This window comes from Lithobates pipiens, unplaced genomic scaffold (genome assembly GCF_037356315.1).
Source record: "Lithobates pipiens isolate NorthernLeopardFrog02 unplaced genomic scaffold, aLitPip1_a1.2 Scaffold_16, whole genome shotgun sequence".
NCBI classification, from domain to species: Eukaryota; Metazoa; Chordata; class Amphibia; order Anura; family Ranidae; genus Lithobates; species Lithobates pipiens.
Window position 1 is genome coordinate 220,507 of NW_027507748.1, and position 16,418 is coordinate 236,924.

General features: G+C 41.5%; 1 protein-coding gene across 1 annotated transcript in view; it reads right to left on the reverse strand.

Moving 5' to 3' along the window:
- Nucleotides 1–16,200: 16,200 nt before the first annotated feature.
- Nucleotides 16,201–16,418, reverse strand: part of LOC143981489 (uncharacterized) — a 40,809-nt gene continuing 40,591 nt past the window's right edge. Inside the window, exon 7 of the mRNA XM_077479358.1 lies at nucleotides 16,201–16,406. Coding sequence (XP_077335484.1) covers nucleotides 16,201–16,406 — 206 coding nt within the window. The remainder of the gene's footprint in view (nucleotides 16,407–16,418) is intronic.

The following is a 16,418-nucleotide window of genomic DNA, read 5'->3' on the forward strand; positions in this document are numbered from 1 at the left end:
CTTATTTATAGTGGATAATAATAATAAAAAAAAAAAAAAAAAAAAACCCTGTAGGTAATTTATAATACTACAACATATTAAAATCTATACCTATACACTCCTTTATCCCTTTATTTATGGTGAGGCCAACAACAACAACGCAATGGCGGGCAAGACGGGAGAGGGCGGAGCTGCTGGGGGAGATGGCTGTTCCGTAGAGTGAACCCATTGCTGCTGCTGCTGCTGTTTAAGCCTGGTGTATATGGCTGGACGATGAGGACATTACCCTAATATGCCTTGATGAGAGAAAAAGACCCTCAAACACTAGCATACCTGTGGACCAGCAGCGGCTGTCTGTATCTTCCTTCGGGGGGCTGTGCGGACTCTGGAGAAGTGAGCCGAGAGGACCGGAGCCTGCTTGTGAGACTCGTGGAGCCAGCGTGTGGAACACGCCAGCGTGCAGAGCACCGCGGAACGGCGCGAGCCGAGCTGAGCCGAGTCGAGCCGAGTTGAGCCGAGTTGAGCCGAAGAGGTGGAGGAGGTCCGGCGAGGGCATCGGTGCGCGGGTGGAAGCCGGCGTCCGATGCTGATAGCTGTTTGATCATCCACGCGGCAGGGCGGTCCCGGAGGAACCAGCGGGGACCAGGAGAGACCCCAGGGGGAACAGCGGAGGTGCCCATGGTGGAGGGGGAGAGCAGAAACCGCAGATCCTCAGAGGAGCCCCAGATGAGGGATTAAAGCTCCAGAGGGATTCAAAGACACAGCGTGGACACAGCAAGACACAGTAAAAAAAAATTTTTTTTTTCCCTATCTACCTTTCCTGTTGTTTTGGCTCTAGAGATAAGATAAAGATAAATGAACTGTATGAATATTATTTAAAATTACAAAGAAAGAAAGAAGAAGAGAAAAGACCCTGGGAAAAAAAAAAAAAGTAAAAGGGAGGAGTTTACTTAAACATAAACATAAAAGTGTTTAAATCTTAGACGGATGTTTGCTGTTGGGTCTAATGCTCTAGTTATGGGAGTTTAATCGTAAGCCAACTAAACCAAAAAAAAAAAAAAAAAAAGTTCAAAATGAAAGGACTTGGTATAAGTTAGGAATGACCCATAACGGATTGGTTAACCAGATATACATACAAGAGGATTATATCTAAAGTACTATTGTGATATGCTGGATGGTATACTGGACGGTCGATAAATTATTTAAGGCTACTGCTGATAAACAGTGCAGAGAAAGGGAAGGAAGGGAGAAGGAAAAAAAAACGGTGTTTAGAAAAAGGCCGATACCCCTACAGAAAAGCTCCATAGAAATACTGAAGGATAAAGTATGGCACCAAAAAAGGGTAGCAAAACACCACAAAGCCAAAAAAATAAAAAAGATAAAAAAGAAGGAATTAAAGGTACCACAGAGGCCCAAGCCACTCAAACCACTGATATTAAGGAGTTTTTTCAGCAAATGCATTCACAGAAAGAGATACAGGGTCAATCTCAACCTCAATCTCAATCACCCCAACAAACATCACATATAGGACATACATTACAAATATCGCAGGAAGTACTAGAAATGACAGAAACAGAAACATCAGCGTCTTTGGGGACACTAGGAGAAGAAACAACAAATCACCCCAGGAACAGCTCACCGATAGAGATAACGGGATTATTAACAGAACAAAGGGAAGGGGATAATGAAAGTTGGGACATAAGGACATATATTCGCTCCCTCCCTACTAGGGTGGACATGGATCAATATGTACACAGATTGGAGGATACCTATAGAGCTGAAATACAAGAGGTTAAAACATCCACCCAAAAAACGCAAGAGTCAATGGGTAGATTGGATGTAAGAATGACAAATATGGAGCAAGAGATGTTTCAACTAAAAGAGAGATTACAGGAACAAGAAAAAGAACTATCACAAGCTAGAACTGCTTTAGATGAATATGAAAATAGAAGCAGAAGAAATAATATAAGAATTAGAGGTCTGGATGAAAAGGTGAACTCAAGGGACCTGACCCCGGTTTTACAGGGGATCTTCCAAGGACTGGACGAGGATTTGTCCATAGATGATCTGTTGATCGATCGGGTGCATAGAATAGCTGGAGTAAGAAGAGAAAAATCTGGTGGAACTAGAGACGTTATCTGTAAATTACATTATGCACGAACAAAGGATAAAATAATGATTGCAATAAGACATAAAGAGAATATAGAATATGATGGGAAACAACTGACATTTTTTCAGGATCTATCTAAATATACTTTGGACAAAAGAAGAGCGTTAAAACCGCTGCTGGAACAACTTAGAAAAAGGAACTTACAGTATAGATGGAAATTTCCATTTCAATTACAAGTTCAGTATGAAGGTTTGACAGTAGTCTACAGGAATTTAGAAGATCTACCGGAATTTGTAAAGACTCTTGGTCTCTCACTAGTAGATTTACCAGAATGGCCAACACCTTACAGAAAATGAGTAAAAGATGAATAGGGAGCTGAGGAATAGGGTGGGGGGAGGGGGGAGGGGGAGATTACGAAAGGGAGGCTTGATTTGCGATTTATGGTTTAAATTTTTTTTTTTTTTTTTTTTTTTTTTTTTTTAATAAGGGGTTAAAAGGGGATATAGGTTTTAATATGTTGAATATGTGGAATATTTGTAAGCTTTTTTTTTTTTTTTTTTTTAAGGGGTTAAAAGGATATGTAGGTTTTGATATGTTGAATTAAGGTTAAGAATTTTTTCACAACTAGGGGTAAATTGGGGGAACAGGTTTTCGATATGCTGAAGTATTGTTAATTTAAAAATGAGAGTGAAGAGAAAGGGGAAGGAAAAAGTTTTTTTTTTTTTTTTTTTTTTTTTTTTTTTTGTTGTTGTTGGCCTGCCGGTTTATGTTGGTCTTCTTCTTCTTCTGACGTTTCCTTCAAACAGAGAGCTCAAAAAAAAGTTATAACCATAGAAATCCAAACTTATATCTAAATAGAGTTTATTAAGAATGGGATCTAACAAGCGATCGATGAGCAGACGTAGCTGCTGGGATGTATTCGGGGGAGGGGTAAGACAAGGAATGAAATGTTCCTTGTGCCCAAAGAGAGGGGAGATGATGGTTTAGTTGTGCATCATTCGTGGGGTTCACCGGATTATTTTTTTGTGCTCTTTTTGCGTGAAACCACTTGCCGCTCTTCCTGGATGTGTCTGGGGGTTAGCATTGGTGCTATATCCGACGGGTTCTAAGATACCCCATTGGCATAAGATTTCTATTCCCTCATACAAGGTGGTTAGGAGGACTGTGGCACCGTTGTGTGTGACTGACAATTTTGCCGTGTATTTCCATTTGTCTGGTATGTTATGGTTCCTTGGTAATGGTTGCCAAGTTGCGGCGCTGCTACAGAGCGTGTCTGGAGAAGTCTGGTAGTAGAATTACTTCTCCGTATTGCGGGGGGTTTGCTGTCATTCCTGCGGGAGGATAAGAGGATTTGTACCTTAGCATGGTAGTAATGCATACGCAAGAGAACATGTCTGGGGGGGTTTCCGGGAGGAATGATGGTTTAGGAACTCTGTGAATTCTGTCCACCATCATGTTTGGGCCGACATGCCAGGGACTAAGGCTGAGAAGAGTGTTTGGGCGTATTGTAGTAACTGGGTGGCTGGAATATTTCCGGGTATTCCTCTCATTTTTATGTTTTGTCTTCTGGACCGGTCTTCTAAGTCTGCCACCTTGTTTTTCAACCACAGAATTTCTTCATTGTGTGATGTATGGGCATCCACTAGCATGTTGTATGATATGGAGTAGTCCCCCATCTGTCGCTCCATATGATCTACCCTGTCCCCCAGAGCTTGCACTTCTTTCTGGCATCCCCTTATGCCTGCTGTCAGGTCAGTGTGGAGGGATGCCTTTAAGGACAGCAACATGTCTTTCAGGACAGTGTCTGACGCCGGTTTGTCAGAGGTGGGGTAAGCTGCTAGGGGGTCCTGTACATGGCGTTGTGCTTCTGTGTTGTTGTCTGTGGGTCCGCTTACCTCCATGTCCTGCTCTATATGAGCCTCCTCCTGTGTGCTTATCCTCATCCTCTGCTTGGCTGGGCTGCTGGTGGATGAGGAGCCGCTCCGCTGTGCCTCTGCTGCGTTTTGTCTTCCATTGCTGTGTCCGCTGCGGTGTGCTTCCTGGCTTCCCTGCATCTCTGCGTGCGCACTGCCACCATCTTGGTATAGGCCGTGCGCCTGGAAGAAGCTGGGAAGCTTCTGCAGTTGCTGCTGCCCTTTTTTGTTTTTGGGCATCTTTCGGCTGCACGGGGGTTTGCCTGTGACTCGGAGGTATTTCTGCCTCTGGGGCTGCCGGCTTTCCCCAGTGTTGTCGTTCTCTCTGCGGAGCTCAGGATCAGGCGTCCATTCCGGAGCTCGATCACCACGCCCCCCGGGAGTACATATTTAAGGTGGAGCAGCCTACCGAATTGCCTCGGGCCTACCATATGGACTGAGCCACAGGTTTGGCCACCAAGGAGTCTATTGTTTATGCTCCAGCTGTGAAGCCTACAGTTTCGGCATCGTCTACCGCTGCCAGTACTCTGAAAAAGGACATTGCTTCCTAGATTCCGAGAATCTACTCCTGAAGTCATGGACATGGCTTGGTCTACTACTATTGCTACTCCCAGGCCTGCTTTGTAGAAAGTGGAGTATGGAAAGACTTCCCATGACCGCAGGAAAGGACCACACCCCAGTCCGGTTGCATTTCATCGGAAGAAGGTGATCGCTCTGGAGCAGTCCACACAATCCACCGGTGAGAAATCTGGGGAGACTGTGGGGAAAGGGACTGTAAAAAGTTTTGTGTTAGCGGGAGAAGTACAGGACTCTGTATTGGACTCTTCTCCTGACTCTGGGGATGGTGACGAGTTGTTTGACACAATGTGCCAGGAACTGTTGTGGGCCTTTGGGGAGGATGTGGCCGCTACCTGTACTGACATTTCATGCTGGCTAGCCCTTACTTCAGGGAGTGAAACGCCAAGCGTGGAAACCCCAGCCACTACTAATGTGACTTTGCCAAAACCCGTAAACTTGCCAACGCTTAAGAGGAACGCTGCTGCTTTTGTGTAAAAATCCCCAAATTCGTGTATACCCCCTGGGGATGGGACTGCACGAAACCTGCCGAGACTTGCAAGGTCTCAGAGACTCTTGAACAATCGGGTGGCAACAGAGTATGGACTTGAGTTTCCGTATGTGCCCAAGGAGATAATGGACATTATTGAGAAAAATCGTGAGAAGTGGTATGCAGAGGATGTCTGGAACTACCTTAAAGTTCCAAAGCCACTTCATAAGAAGGCATTCTGTCCGGAGATTAGGGATGAGCTTCGAGTTCGAGTCGAACTCATGTTCTACTCGAACATTGCCTGTTGGCCTGTTCAGTGAACAGTGAACAATTTGAGCTGTTCGCAGCAAATTCGAAAACACCCTATACAAGTCTATGGGAGAAATCTAAAGTGCTCATTTTAAAGGGTAATATGCAGGTTACTGTCCTAAAAAGTGTTTGGGGACCCGGGTCCTGCCCCAGGGGACATGGATCAATGCAAAAAAAAGTTTTAAAAACGGCCGTTTTTTCAGGAGCAGTGATTTTAATAATGATTAAAGTGAAACAATAAAAGTGTAATATTCCTTTAAATTTCGTAGCCTTGTGAGCAGCCACTGGTGTCAGTGTGGGTATACCCTACATGTGGTTTTCATCGGCCCACCTTCTCACCGCATGGGAAAAAACGTCTACTCTCACATCCAATCTGTACTGTGGGAACAATGCGGTGCGGCACACCCAAGAGACAAACCTTGATGTATATTCTTGGTGACAGAGCTATACATCATGAGTATTACAAATCTGATGTTATACTGGATGATTTACCTGTATTGATACTAACTGTAGACTGTAGACGCCCTCAGACGAAGTCGAAAGTGACGAAACGCATCAGGACGTAATACACTCCGGAAGTGATGTGTGCGGTCCACATTCCGAGGTCCGGACAACCAAGGCACCAGGAAGTTAACCGGTGGCTATAGAGCGGACGTCCGCTGTTTCTTGGGTACACCGAACAAGGAAAAGGTGTAGTACATAATGATATTTTGAGCGATTGTTTTTTATCTTTCTGGTACGCATATTTTTACTGTACGGGTGGTTTATAATAAAAAGGCTGAAGCAATATTACGCTATGTTGGCACATTTTGTTCTTTTTATATGAGAAACATTCGATCCCCCTTATCAACTACAGAGACATCTAGCGGCCAAGGAGGAATTGGTTTTGATAGTGTGAAGGCTCTAATTATTTAGAGATTTGGTGAGTGTATCCCCAAAAGGGGCTCTCGTTTTGGAGCACAAGAGGTGGATCGTGAGGTGGAAGCTGTTTTGTATCCCTCCTTTTTTCACATATAGAACTGTATTCAATCACCACCATTTCATGGGCACTTGATAAAGGCTTTTCTGAACAGACGTGCACGTTTATGCGCTGCTATATATAAATGAGTGGACTCTTGTTTCCATATTCTATGATTATATATATATATATGCACATACTGATATGTCACTATTACATCCTTAGAAAATTATATTTTGCTCTGACCTTTCCCTGAAGAAGGAATTATGATATATTCTGAAACATGTCGGGAAGGTCTTGTGAACTCTCCCTTGGTTTGGCCTCCTATCATATGAGGCCAACCGTGTGTTCCAGATCATGAGCTATACAATATTGGTATCTACATAAGTGTGTGTGTATATATATATATATAAAATATGTATATGTTTGTGTATGATGTGGATGTGTGTATATATGAATTTATGTGTGTTTGCATATCTCCCTTTACAAACATCTAGCATATGTCAGATATACACATTTTTAACTATACCAATCATTATGATTATCCTTCACCCTACCTATAATCATATTCTCTATTTTCATTTCTTTCAGATTCTTAAGTCATTTTTCAGGTAATAAGTTTCCAATTAGTTTATAATTTATAATAATCTCTATATGAAATAACGATATGCACTATTCACTTCTTATTTATATATTATTTATCTTTTATTAATTTGTACTCTATAATGGATTCACCATATATTTCACTTGTTTTTAATCAATTGTATCCCAATACAACCTATCTTTATGTTTTATTACGTTTTAATCAGTAAATGAACGCACAAAATACCCTCTATGACACACTAGGTGTTAAAAAGCCAAAAAAACAAGAAAAATCATAATTAAGGAAACTAAAAAGACATCCAATACAAAAAAATATTAAAAACAAGATATTGATAAAAGAATCAACATATGTGTGTCTATATGTGTATATGTATGTGTACAGATATATGCATGTATATAGAAAGAACCAAGGAATGAATTATAGAACAACCCTACTACTATTTTCTACCTATCCAATTTTATTAAAATGTATGATTTATTAATATAGATAGATAGATAGATAGATAGATAGATAGATAGATAGATAGATAGATAGATAGATAGATAGATAGATAGATAGATAGATATAGATATGTTAAAATTATCTTTTATTTTTAATTTAATAGTACTGCTAAGAAAAGGGAAGAAACAATGATATGTAATTATATCTTAGACATATTGTATGTATGCTGTTGTTGAATGTATTGTAGTTGTCATACTATCCCTCATATGTTTTTTAGTTGAAGTTTGATCAATTTTGATTACGGGGTTAAAAAACCCAGGCCAATTAATTTCAGCTACAAAAGGGCTTTCTGAATAACAGCAGGGTGACCTGAGGAAGGAGGCCGCGGCTTCCGAAACACGTTATCCTGACAACTACCAGTTGGCTTCACCAGAGCTCTCCCTGGGACAAGTGTCGGAGGCGCCCCACAGCCCTCTCCTGACCGGCCGTCTCTTCAGTCGGTGAGCGGCTCACTCGCGGCCTGTCGGCAGCTGCTTGATGAGCCTTTGTCTGTGGAGCCAGCCCATCCATCCAGCGGTCTTTTCATCCACTCTGAAGCACGGATGTGTCCCTCACCTCAGATGGCTTTACCCAAACTCCTCATTGGGACTAAAGAGCTAACCTGCCAGATCAATCCCAGTTGAAAACCATAAAATCGTGGATTCCGCAGTTGGAAAAGTGAACATCATCAGCACTCCTGAAAATGGTGGTCAGGATCTCCAGCAGAGAAATCACCATAAACAAACATATCCCCTGCAAATGGACTCTTCATATCTATACAGCATGTAGAGCTTACTGGATGCTCATCAAGACCAACCCAGGCTATGGATCCCGACACATTTTCTTCCTGTAGGGACTTCCTTGATTGAGGCCACACCCCCTCCGAGGAAGTCCCTATGAAGAGGAAACACATCAGGGATCCACATGCTTTATAGATATGAAAACCCCATTTTCAGGGGCCATGTTTGAGTCCTCTTGATGTACCTGCTGGAGATCCTGACCATCATTTCCAGGCACACTGTTGTATCAGAGATAAGAGATCAGGAGTAAGTGACACGGAGTTCAGAGGTCAGCAGTCACTGTCCATAGTGGGGGAGGGGAGGTCTAGCCATGACTGTGTACAATGTGTGTTATCTCATATGTTTTCTTTAATAAAGAATTGTGTTGTGTATATACAAGAGGCTCATGGTTCCATATACTGTATATATGTGAGATTAGTACATTCCGGTCATATGAGTCCATGAAGTAGATTCTTCCATAAGTTGGTGTTTCTTCTTCTGCTATACACCACAAGGACTCCGACTGATAGTTCTAATGTGTGTCTTCTAGGCCAGGCTTGGGGTCAGGACTCTTCTAACTTTACTGACCTCATTTGGGGCCTTTCAGTGGAGAAAAAGAAAGTGTCTTCCCTCTACATTTATCTCACATGGAGATTTTTTGGGTAAAAGTAGAACCAATCAGATCTCTGCATTCTATAATTCTTCTACTGAATGTGTAATGTCCTGTCTAGCCTGTCCTTGTGGTCTCCTGGATGTGGGGCACAATTAGGGCTCTTCATAGCCGATTTGGTGAACACCGCCGACTGATTGAAGAAGGTTGTTGTAAATATTGTGTGCCCAGAAATTGTACAGAAAAGCACAATAGATGGACAGATGGACTTGTAGTGTGGGGGATGGGGGCCATACCAAAAAGTCATTTCCCTGCAGAGCGTTATAAAAAATGATGTGATGAGAGACCTTCTGGATTTTTCCTCTCAATATCCTATCACTGATGGGTCTTACTGAAGAAATTGGGATGAATTCTATAATATCATATCATTTACAGGCCACCGTCTCACAATGTATGGAGGTTCTTGTTGTACATGGAGTTTCTTCCCATTAGTTATCTCTACAAGAGTATTCTGTTCCCATTCCTCCAGGGATCTCTGTGTTTCCTTTTATACTAATCTGTCTTATGATCTGGATACATTGTTTCATATTGTTTCTCTTTGAGGATTCTTGCTTTTCTTCTTTTACTTTTCATTGGTTGTCTGGATTATGTTCTGTGCTCCCCCTGCTGGCCATCCCCACACAATGATTTTCATAAAAACCTCATCTATACTTTTTTTTACTTCATATAATGAGACGTATTTCACACATTTATTTTAAGTGTATATTTTTATCATTTTTTATTGATGTTTTTATTGATTTATATCTATGACAGGAAATACATTTAGTGCTGCTGATGATATCTTTGTATTGCCAGCAGGAGGCATTTTACCTTTTTTATCATTATTATCATTTATGGCATCCACTATTTCTTATTCTTTTATTTTTATTACTTATTTTACTCTGCTAAATGTGTATTAACATCATTTTTGGAAAATAATTGTCTTTAGAAGTGAATCAACATAGCGCCAATCTGAGTCTTATAGTTCTTCTGATCCAATTATATATCTCCTGAGGTTGTAGAGGGATTAGGCTTGAGAAAGGGGTGGACAGCTCTGAAACACGTTGCCTGACCAGCCCATCCCCCCATGTGTGTCCCTGTGTGTTCTCTGACTGGTTTCCTGTATCTCTCCTCTGAGGAAGAGCGTCTCCTAGAGGGCCAGTGCCGGATTTATCTGAGACAGCTTGGTCTGAGGACCGGGATCACCGCCGTGCTCTGCCGTCTCCCTGGAGCTTCGGGGAAAGAACTTTCTTATGCTGCAATTTACATTGTGAGTGTTAAGTGGAGATTGTTTTATTGGGAGTTACATTTTTACACCACAAACACCCGCTTGTACCCTGTGCTTTCTGTGTCAGCGGGATTCCTCCCAGATCCTGATGATGGCGCTGCAGGGGGAGGACAGTGTGACTCTGGATGGATTATAGTACATGACATCCATTCTTCAGACTTCTATTTCCTCTGATGGACATTCCATCCTATCTACAGGACTCTTTATGGATAGTACCGCCCCTCCCCCCACATATATCTCTTACATTGTGGCTGTATATTCCTGTCACTGGATGTGTACATTATATCTCTTCTTTATCAGCAATACACATGTGCAGAACAAACACATTTGTTACCTTTCTATCCCTTATTCAAAGAATTTTGTTTAGTTAAATTTTGTTTAATTCATTTTCAGAAATAAATTTTTTCCTTTTCGAATTTGATTCAAATTTTCCAAATTTAGTCAAATTAAATTAAATTGGACCAAATATAGAAAATTTGATATCTGCATTCGAATCACAATTAGCATTCAAATTTATTCCATTCAAAATTTGAATTTCTGAAGATGATTTTATTTTCTATTTTATTCTATTCTAATCTATGTTATTCAAAATTCACATTTCAGAAGATGGTTATATTCATTCTATTCTGTTGTATTTTCATCTATTCTATTCTAAATTCAAATTTCAGAAAATGGTTTTATGATTTCTTTTTTATTCTATTCTATTTTTTTTTTCTTTTCTATGCTACTCTCCTATTTACAATTCTATTCTTTTAATTCAAATTCATTCCATTCAAGTTTTGGAAGACAGTTATTGTTTTTCTATTTTGTTTCTATTTGATTGTATTATTTTGTATTATATTCCCTCATTTTCTTTTTCCTGTATTTTCTATTCTATTTTATTCTGTTCTTTTATTTTCTATTCTGTTCTTCTTTACTCTGTTCTTTTCTATTCTAATCTTTTATTTTATATTTCTTTATCCTCTATTATATTTCATTCTATTCTTACATTTTATACTCTATTATGCTCTGTTTTACTTTATTCTATTCTGTTTTACTCCATTTTTTTATTCTATTATTTTATATTCTATTCCTTTATTTTCTATTATATTTTAATCTATTCATTTATTTTATATTGTTTTGTTTTATTCTATTCTGTTCTATTTTTCTCTATTCTACTCTATTCCTTTATGTTCTATTCTATAGTGTTCTATTTGTGTTTTCGAATTCAATTTAAAATGAATTTATAAATTCAATTTGAATTTTGTCCAAATCTAATTTAGTTTAAATGTGGTTATTTTTGTTTAAATTTTTTACTCTTTAACCACTTCAGCCCTGGAAAGGATATACCCCATTCCTGACCAGAGCATTTTTTGTGATTCGGCACTGCGTCGCTTTAACTGACAATTGCACGGTTGTGCGACGTTGTACCCAAAGAAAATTGACATCCATTTTTTTTCTCACAAATAGAGATTTCTTTTGGTGGTATTTGATCATCTCTGTGGGTTTTATTTTTTGCCGTATAAACCAAACTAAGTCACCCGAAACATCCAGCCAGAGCTACAATGGAATGGTTTACATCAAAGCATATTCATGTGTTAGAATGGTCCAGTCACAGTCCAGACCTAAATCCCATTGAGAATCTGTGGCCAGACTTGAAAATTGCTGATCACAGACGCTCTCCATCCAATCTGACAGAGCTTGAGATATTCTACAAAGAAGAAGAATGGGCAGAAATGTCCTCTTTAGATGTGCAAAGCCATACAAATGCCCCTCCCCCACACTTTTCACATATTTATTTGTATAATTTATCATTTTCCTTCCACTTCACAATTATGTGACACTTTGTGTTGGTCCATCACATAAAATCCCAATAAAATACATTCATGGTTTTAGTTGTAACAAAATGTGGGGAATTTCAAGGGGTATGAATACTTTTTCAAGGCACAGGCAGTCCCCGCGATACGAACATCCGACTTGTGAACGACTCCTACTTAGGAACGGGCGGCGGACACTTTTCAATGGTGGGCACTTTCCTCAGAACATCGGAAAACGCCGTCTCTGCCGTTCTGGACATGCTGTTCCGACTTACCAACGTATTGGACTTAAGAAGAAACCTGCAGCCCCAACCCCTTCCTAACTCGGGGACTTCCTGCAGCCCCCAACCCCTTCCTAACTCGGGGACTTCCTGCAGCCCCCAACCCCTTCCTAACTCGGGGACTTCCTGCAGCCCCCAACCCCTTCCTAACTCGGGGACTTCCTGCAGCCCCCAACCCCTTCCTAACTCGGGGACTTCCTGCAGCCCCCAACCCCTTCCTAACTCGGGGACTTCCTGCAGCCCCCAACCCCTTCCTAACTCAGGGACTTCCTGCAGCCCCCAACCCCTTCCTAACTCGGGGACTTCCTGCACTTGTATTTTCTATCATTTCCCACTAATAACTCTACAAACGCTTCATCTCCCTGCTGGTCTTTCCCATCTTCAGGAACAATATCACTTCTCTCCTCCATTCCCCTCGGATTGTAGAATTCTCACAGCTTCTCTGCATTTTACATTGAAAAATGTTTTTTTACAGTAAGATTGAGAAATAAGATTTGATGATCTTTAAAGTGAATGAAGAAGGTTTAGAATTGGGGGAAATCCAGTACAAGCCTTTATTTCTAGAAGAAGAGAGAGAATATCTCTTCTATAGATTGAAGATCTTCACTTTGTTGGGGGGATTATTACAAAGAAACAATTTGAAGAAACAGGTTGTCCCTCCAATCTACAATATAATATTTCTCACCTTCCACAATGGAAAATAATATCCCAAAAAGTCAGAATTGCAGTAAAAAGTGTCCCCAGAAAGAAGACGATGTCCCCCAACATGGAGGACTAAAGACAACATTTACAGACAAAGGTCCCTCCCAGGAGGAAATAGAAGAGACCAACCATTGGATTTTGGAGCCGTCACCCAAAACTAGAAAGAAGTAATAGCAAAATCCAAGGAGTAAGAAGAATTCCTCAATACAATTATTCCTGGTCCCGGGAATGTCATGTTAGTGAGAGGCTCCAGTACAGACTCCACACCCAGTACATCAGTCTCACTACTTCTCCTGAAGAAGCCACATTCAGAGTTCAGGAAACATCACCAGGAATCCCCAACCCATCACCTGTCCAGCAGAATAGTAATACACGGCGATGGCACTTCTGAGCCCCTTTTATCACCAATCACCCTAAGTGCTTCACATATATTGAAGGTGGATGGGTGGGGGTTGGGGGCCGATGACAAATACCGAGACGCCTCAATGTAAAATGATGATGTCATCTATCTGTTTCTAAGCATATTTATTATAACACTAATACAAAATGAATTGATTACCTTATTCATGTCTTGATCTGCTTCCTTAAGGGCTCGTTCACACCGTACATGCATGAAAACGGATGGGAACTGAAGGGAAAACCGACATCAATTTCACATCAATTTTCACACGTGTCAGTTATGTGCCCTATTCACACCAATGTGGAAAAAATCTGCATGTGATACCAGTGTTGTGGCCCTTGTACAACGCATGCAGAATGGTGTGACCGAGGCCTAAAAGTCCACCTGTATTCATTGTGATACTTTAACCGCATGCTGAGCAGCCGCCATGAATCGGCATCATGGTATGTCAATACCATAGACGGCCACTAGGGGGCACGTGCATGCCGCTGGAGGCACATGTGTGCACTCCCTGCTTGCCCACAGTGCTGATGCAAGTGCCCGATGGTCACAATCTCCGCCAGGCTCCCGCGATCTCTCGGGACACACGGAGAACCGGGATCTGAGTGTATAAACACACAGTTTCCAGTTCTCTGATGGGAGAAAAGACAGATCCTCTGTTCATACAGACGATCTGTCATCTCCCCTGCACAGTCCCCTCCCCCCTTCAGTTAGAACACACACTAGGACACACTTAACCCCTTCTCTGCCCCCTAGTGGTTAACCCCTTCACTGCCTGTGACATTTTTACAGTAATCAATGCAATTTTATAGCACTGATCGCTGTATTAATACTACTGGTCCCAAAAATGTGTCAAAATTGTCCGACATGTCCACCATAATGTTGCAGTATCAATAAAAATCGCATTTTGCCACCATTACTATTAAAAAAAATAATAATAAAAAAAAGCCTTAAATCTATCTAGACACTATAACTTTTGTGCAAACCAATCAATATACGCTTATTGCAATTTTTTTTTTTACCAAAAATATGTAGAAGAATACGTATCGGCCTAAACTGAGGAAAAAACGTTTTTTTTATATTTTTTGGGGGATATTTATTATAGCAAAAAGTAAAAAATATTATTTTTTTCAAAATTGTTGCATTTTTTTGTTTATAGCACAAAAAATAAAAACCGCAGAGGTGATCAAATACAACCAAAAGAAAGCTCTATTTGTGGGGAAAAAAGGACATCAATTTTCTTTGAGTACAGCGTCGCACGACCGCGCAATTGTCAGTTAAAGCGACGCAGTGCCGAATCACAAAAAGTGCTCTGGTCAGGAAGGGGGTAAAATCTTCCGGGGTTGAAGGGGTTAAGGTACCCACTGTCCGGGGGCACAATAGGGTCATCACTGCCTCCTGGTAGAGAGCTCTAGGTGGACTAAGTGAACCTTAAATAAAATAACCTCAATGTTTAAATCTATATATATAAAGCGAAAAAAGGATCCCTCATATAATGGGACCTTAACGGCTCAAAAACTATATTAGTCTACAAATAATATAAATGTAATCACATAAAAGTGGAATTAAAAACTTTTTCACATAAGAAATTACATGATAAAAATATGCAAGGGTACAGTATACTTATACTTATTTGTACATAATAGAGCCTAGTCCAAATCACATAGAACTGACGCGTTTCACAGGCATTTGGCTCCTTCCTCAGGGGTAGCTCTGTGACCAGTACAAAGTAATACGGAGAGTACCCAGGGAAAAGATAATCCTTCTCACACCCCCAGAGGAGGAGAAGTGGATAATTGCCACCTGTGTCCAATTCCACACCCCTAAACAAAAAGGAGGAAGAGGGGAGACAAAGGAGGTGCAGGTCCCCAGACCCGCAGGCCAGTCGATGGGCACTGAGATCACCCCCAACTGAAATATCCAAATTTCATGTCCCCGGATCCAAGCATAACTTAAAGTCATTGTAAACTCTCACTTTTGTTTGTTTTTTAATAACAAACATGTTATACTTCCCTCCTCTGTGAGGATGTTTTGCACAGAGCAGCCCGGATCCTCCTCTTCTCGGGTCCCTCTTCTGCTGCTCCTGGCCCCTTCCTCCTTTGAGTGCCCCTCAGCCAGCAGCTTTCTATGGGGGCACCCAAGCCGGGTCAGAGCTCTGTGTATCCATTCAGACACGGAGCCCCGACCTGGCCCCGCCTTCTCTCTGCCCTGATTGGCTGACTGACATTGATTGATAGCTGCGGGGGGACAATTGTCAGTGTCAACAATGTTACAGACCATAGGCCAAAGAGCAAGAAAAGGAAAGTAAACAAAAAAAAATAAACACAAAAAAAAAGTAATATAATGGTCAGGCAATATCAAGTCACAAGTACAGTTAAAGCAGTAATGCATCCATTAACGGGGGGGATAGGGGGGAAGAGTCAGTAGGGGGGGGGGTGTAAGGAAGAGCCCAATGGGTGGATAGGCCAGGTAGCTATGTGTCTGCAAGGAAAGCATAGCCAACCATTGGATCTGGGGCACGCTCATTACCGGGAGGAGCCTATACCAGGTTGAGGCATCCTCGGGGAAAGACATGTACTGACGGGGGGGGTAAGGAAGAGCATCAGGTAATCCTTAAGGGGGGGCTATAGGGAGTCCCGGATTAAGCTGAGAACGGTCCCATAAGTCCCAGACTCGGGAAAACCTAGGCAGCGTATCATGAACAACAGCGGTAAGGTACTCCACCCTACGGATCTGTTCCAGAGTTTGCAATATCTATGGGAGCGTTGGCGGGGACTGTGACAGCCATCTGACTGGTATGGCCCGTCTTGCTGCCAGTAAAATATAGTCTAAAAGTTTCTGGACATTGGCAGGCAGGTCAGGAAAGGGTAAGCCTAATAGAAAGTGGATCGGGGTCTGGTTACATCATTATATTCCTTCATTATAGTAAGTTGGTTCCATTTCCATCTCCACCTCCATCGGATCTCTTCTCCTCGTCCTCCTCTCACTCCGACTCTTCTCATTCTTCTCATTCTTCATCTTCCTCAGGTCATTGACCATAAAGATGAGGAGCCCAGTGTAGAGGACAAAGACCGCACCGGATGACAGGAAGTGACCCCAACATGACCGAATTTCTGGGAAATGGA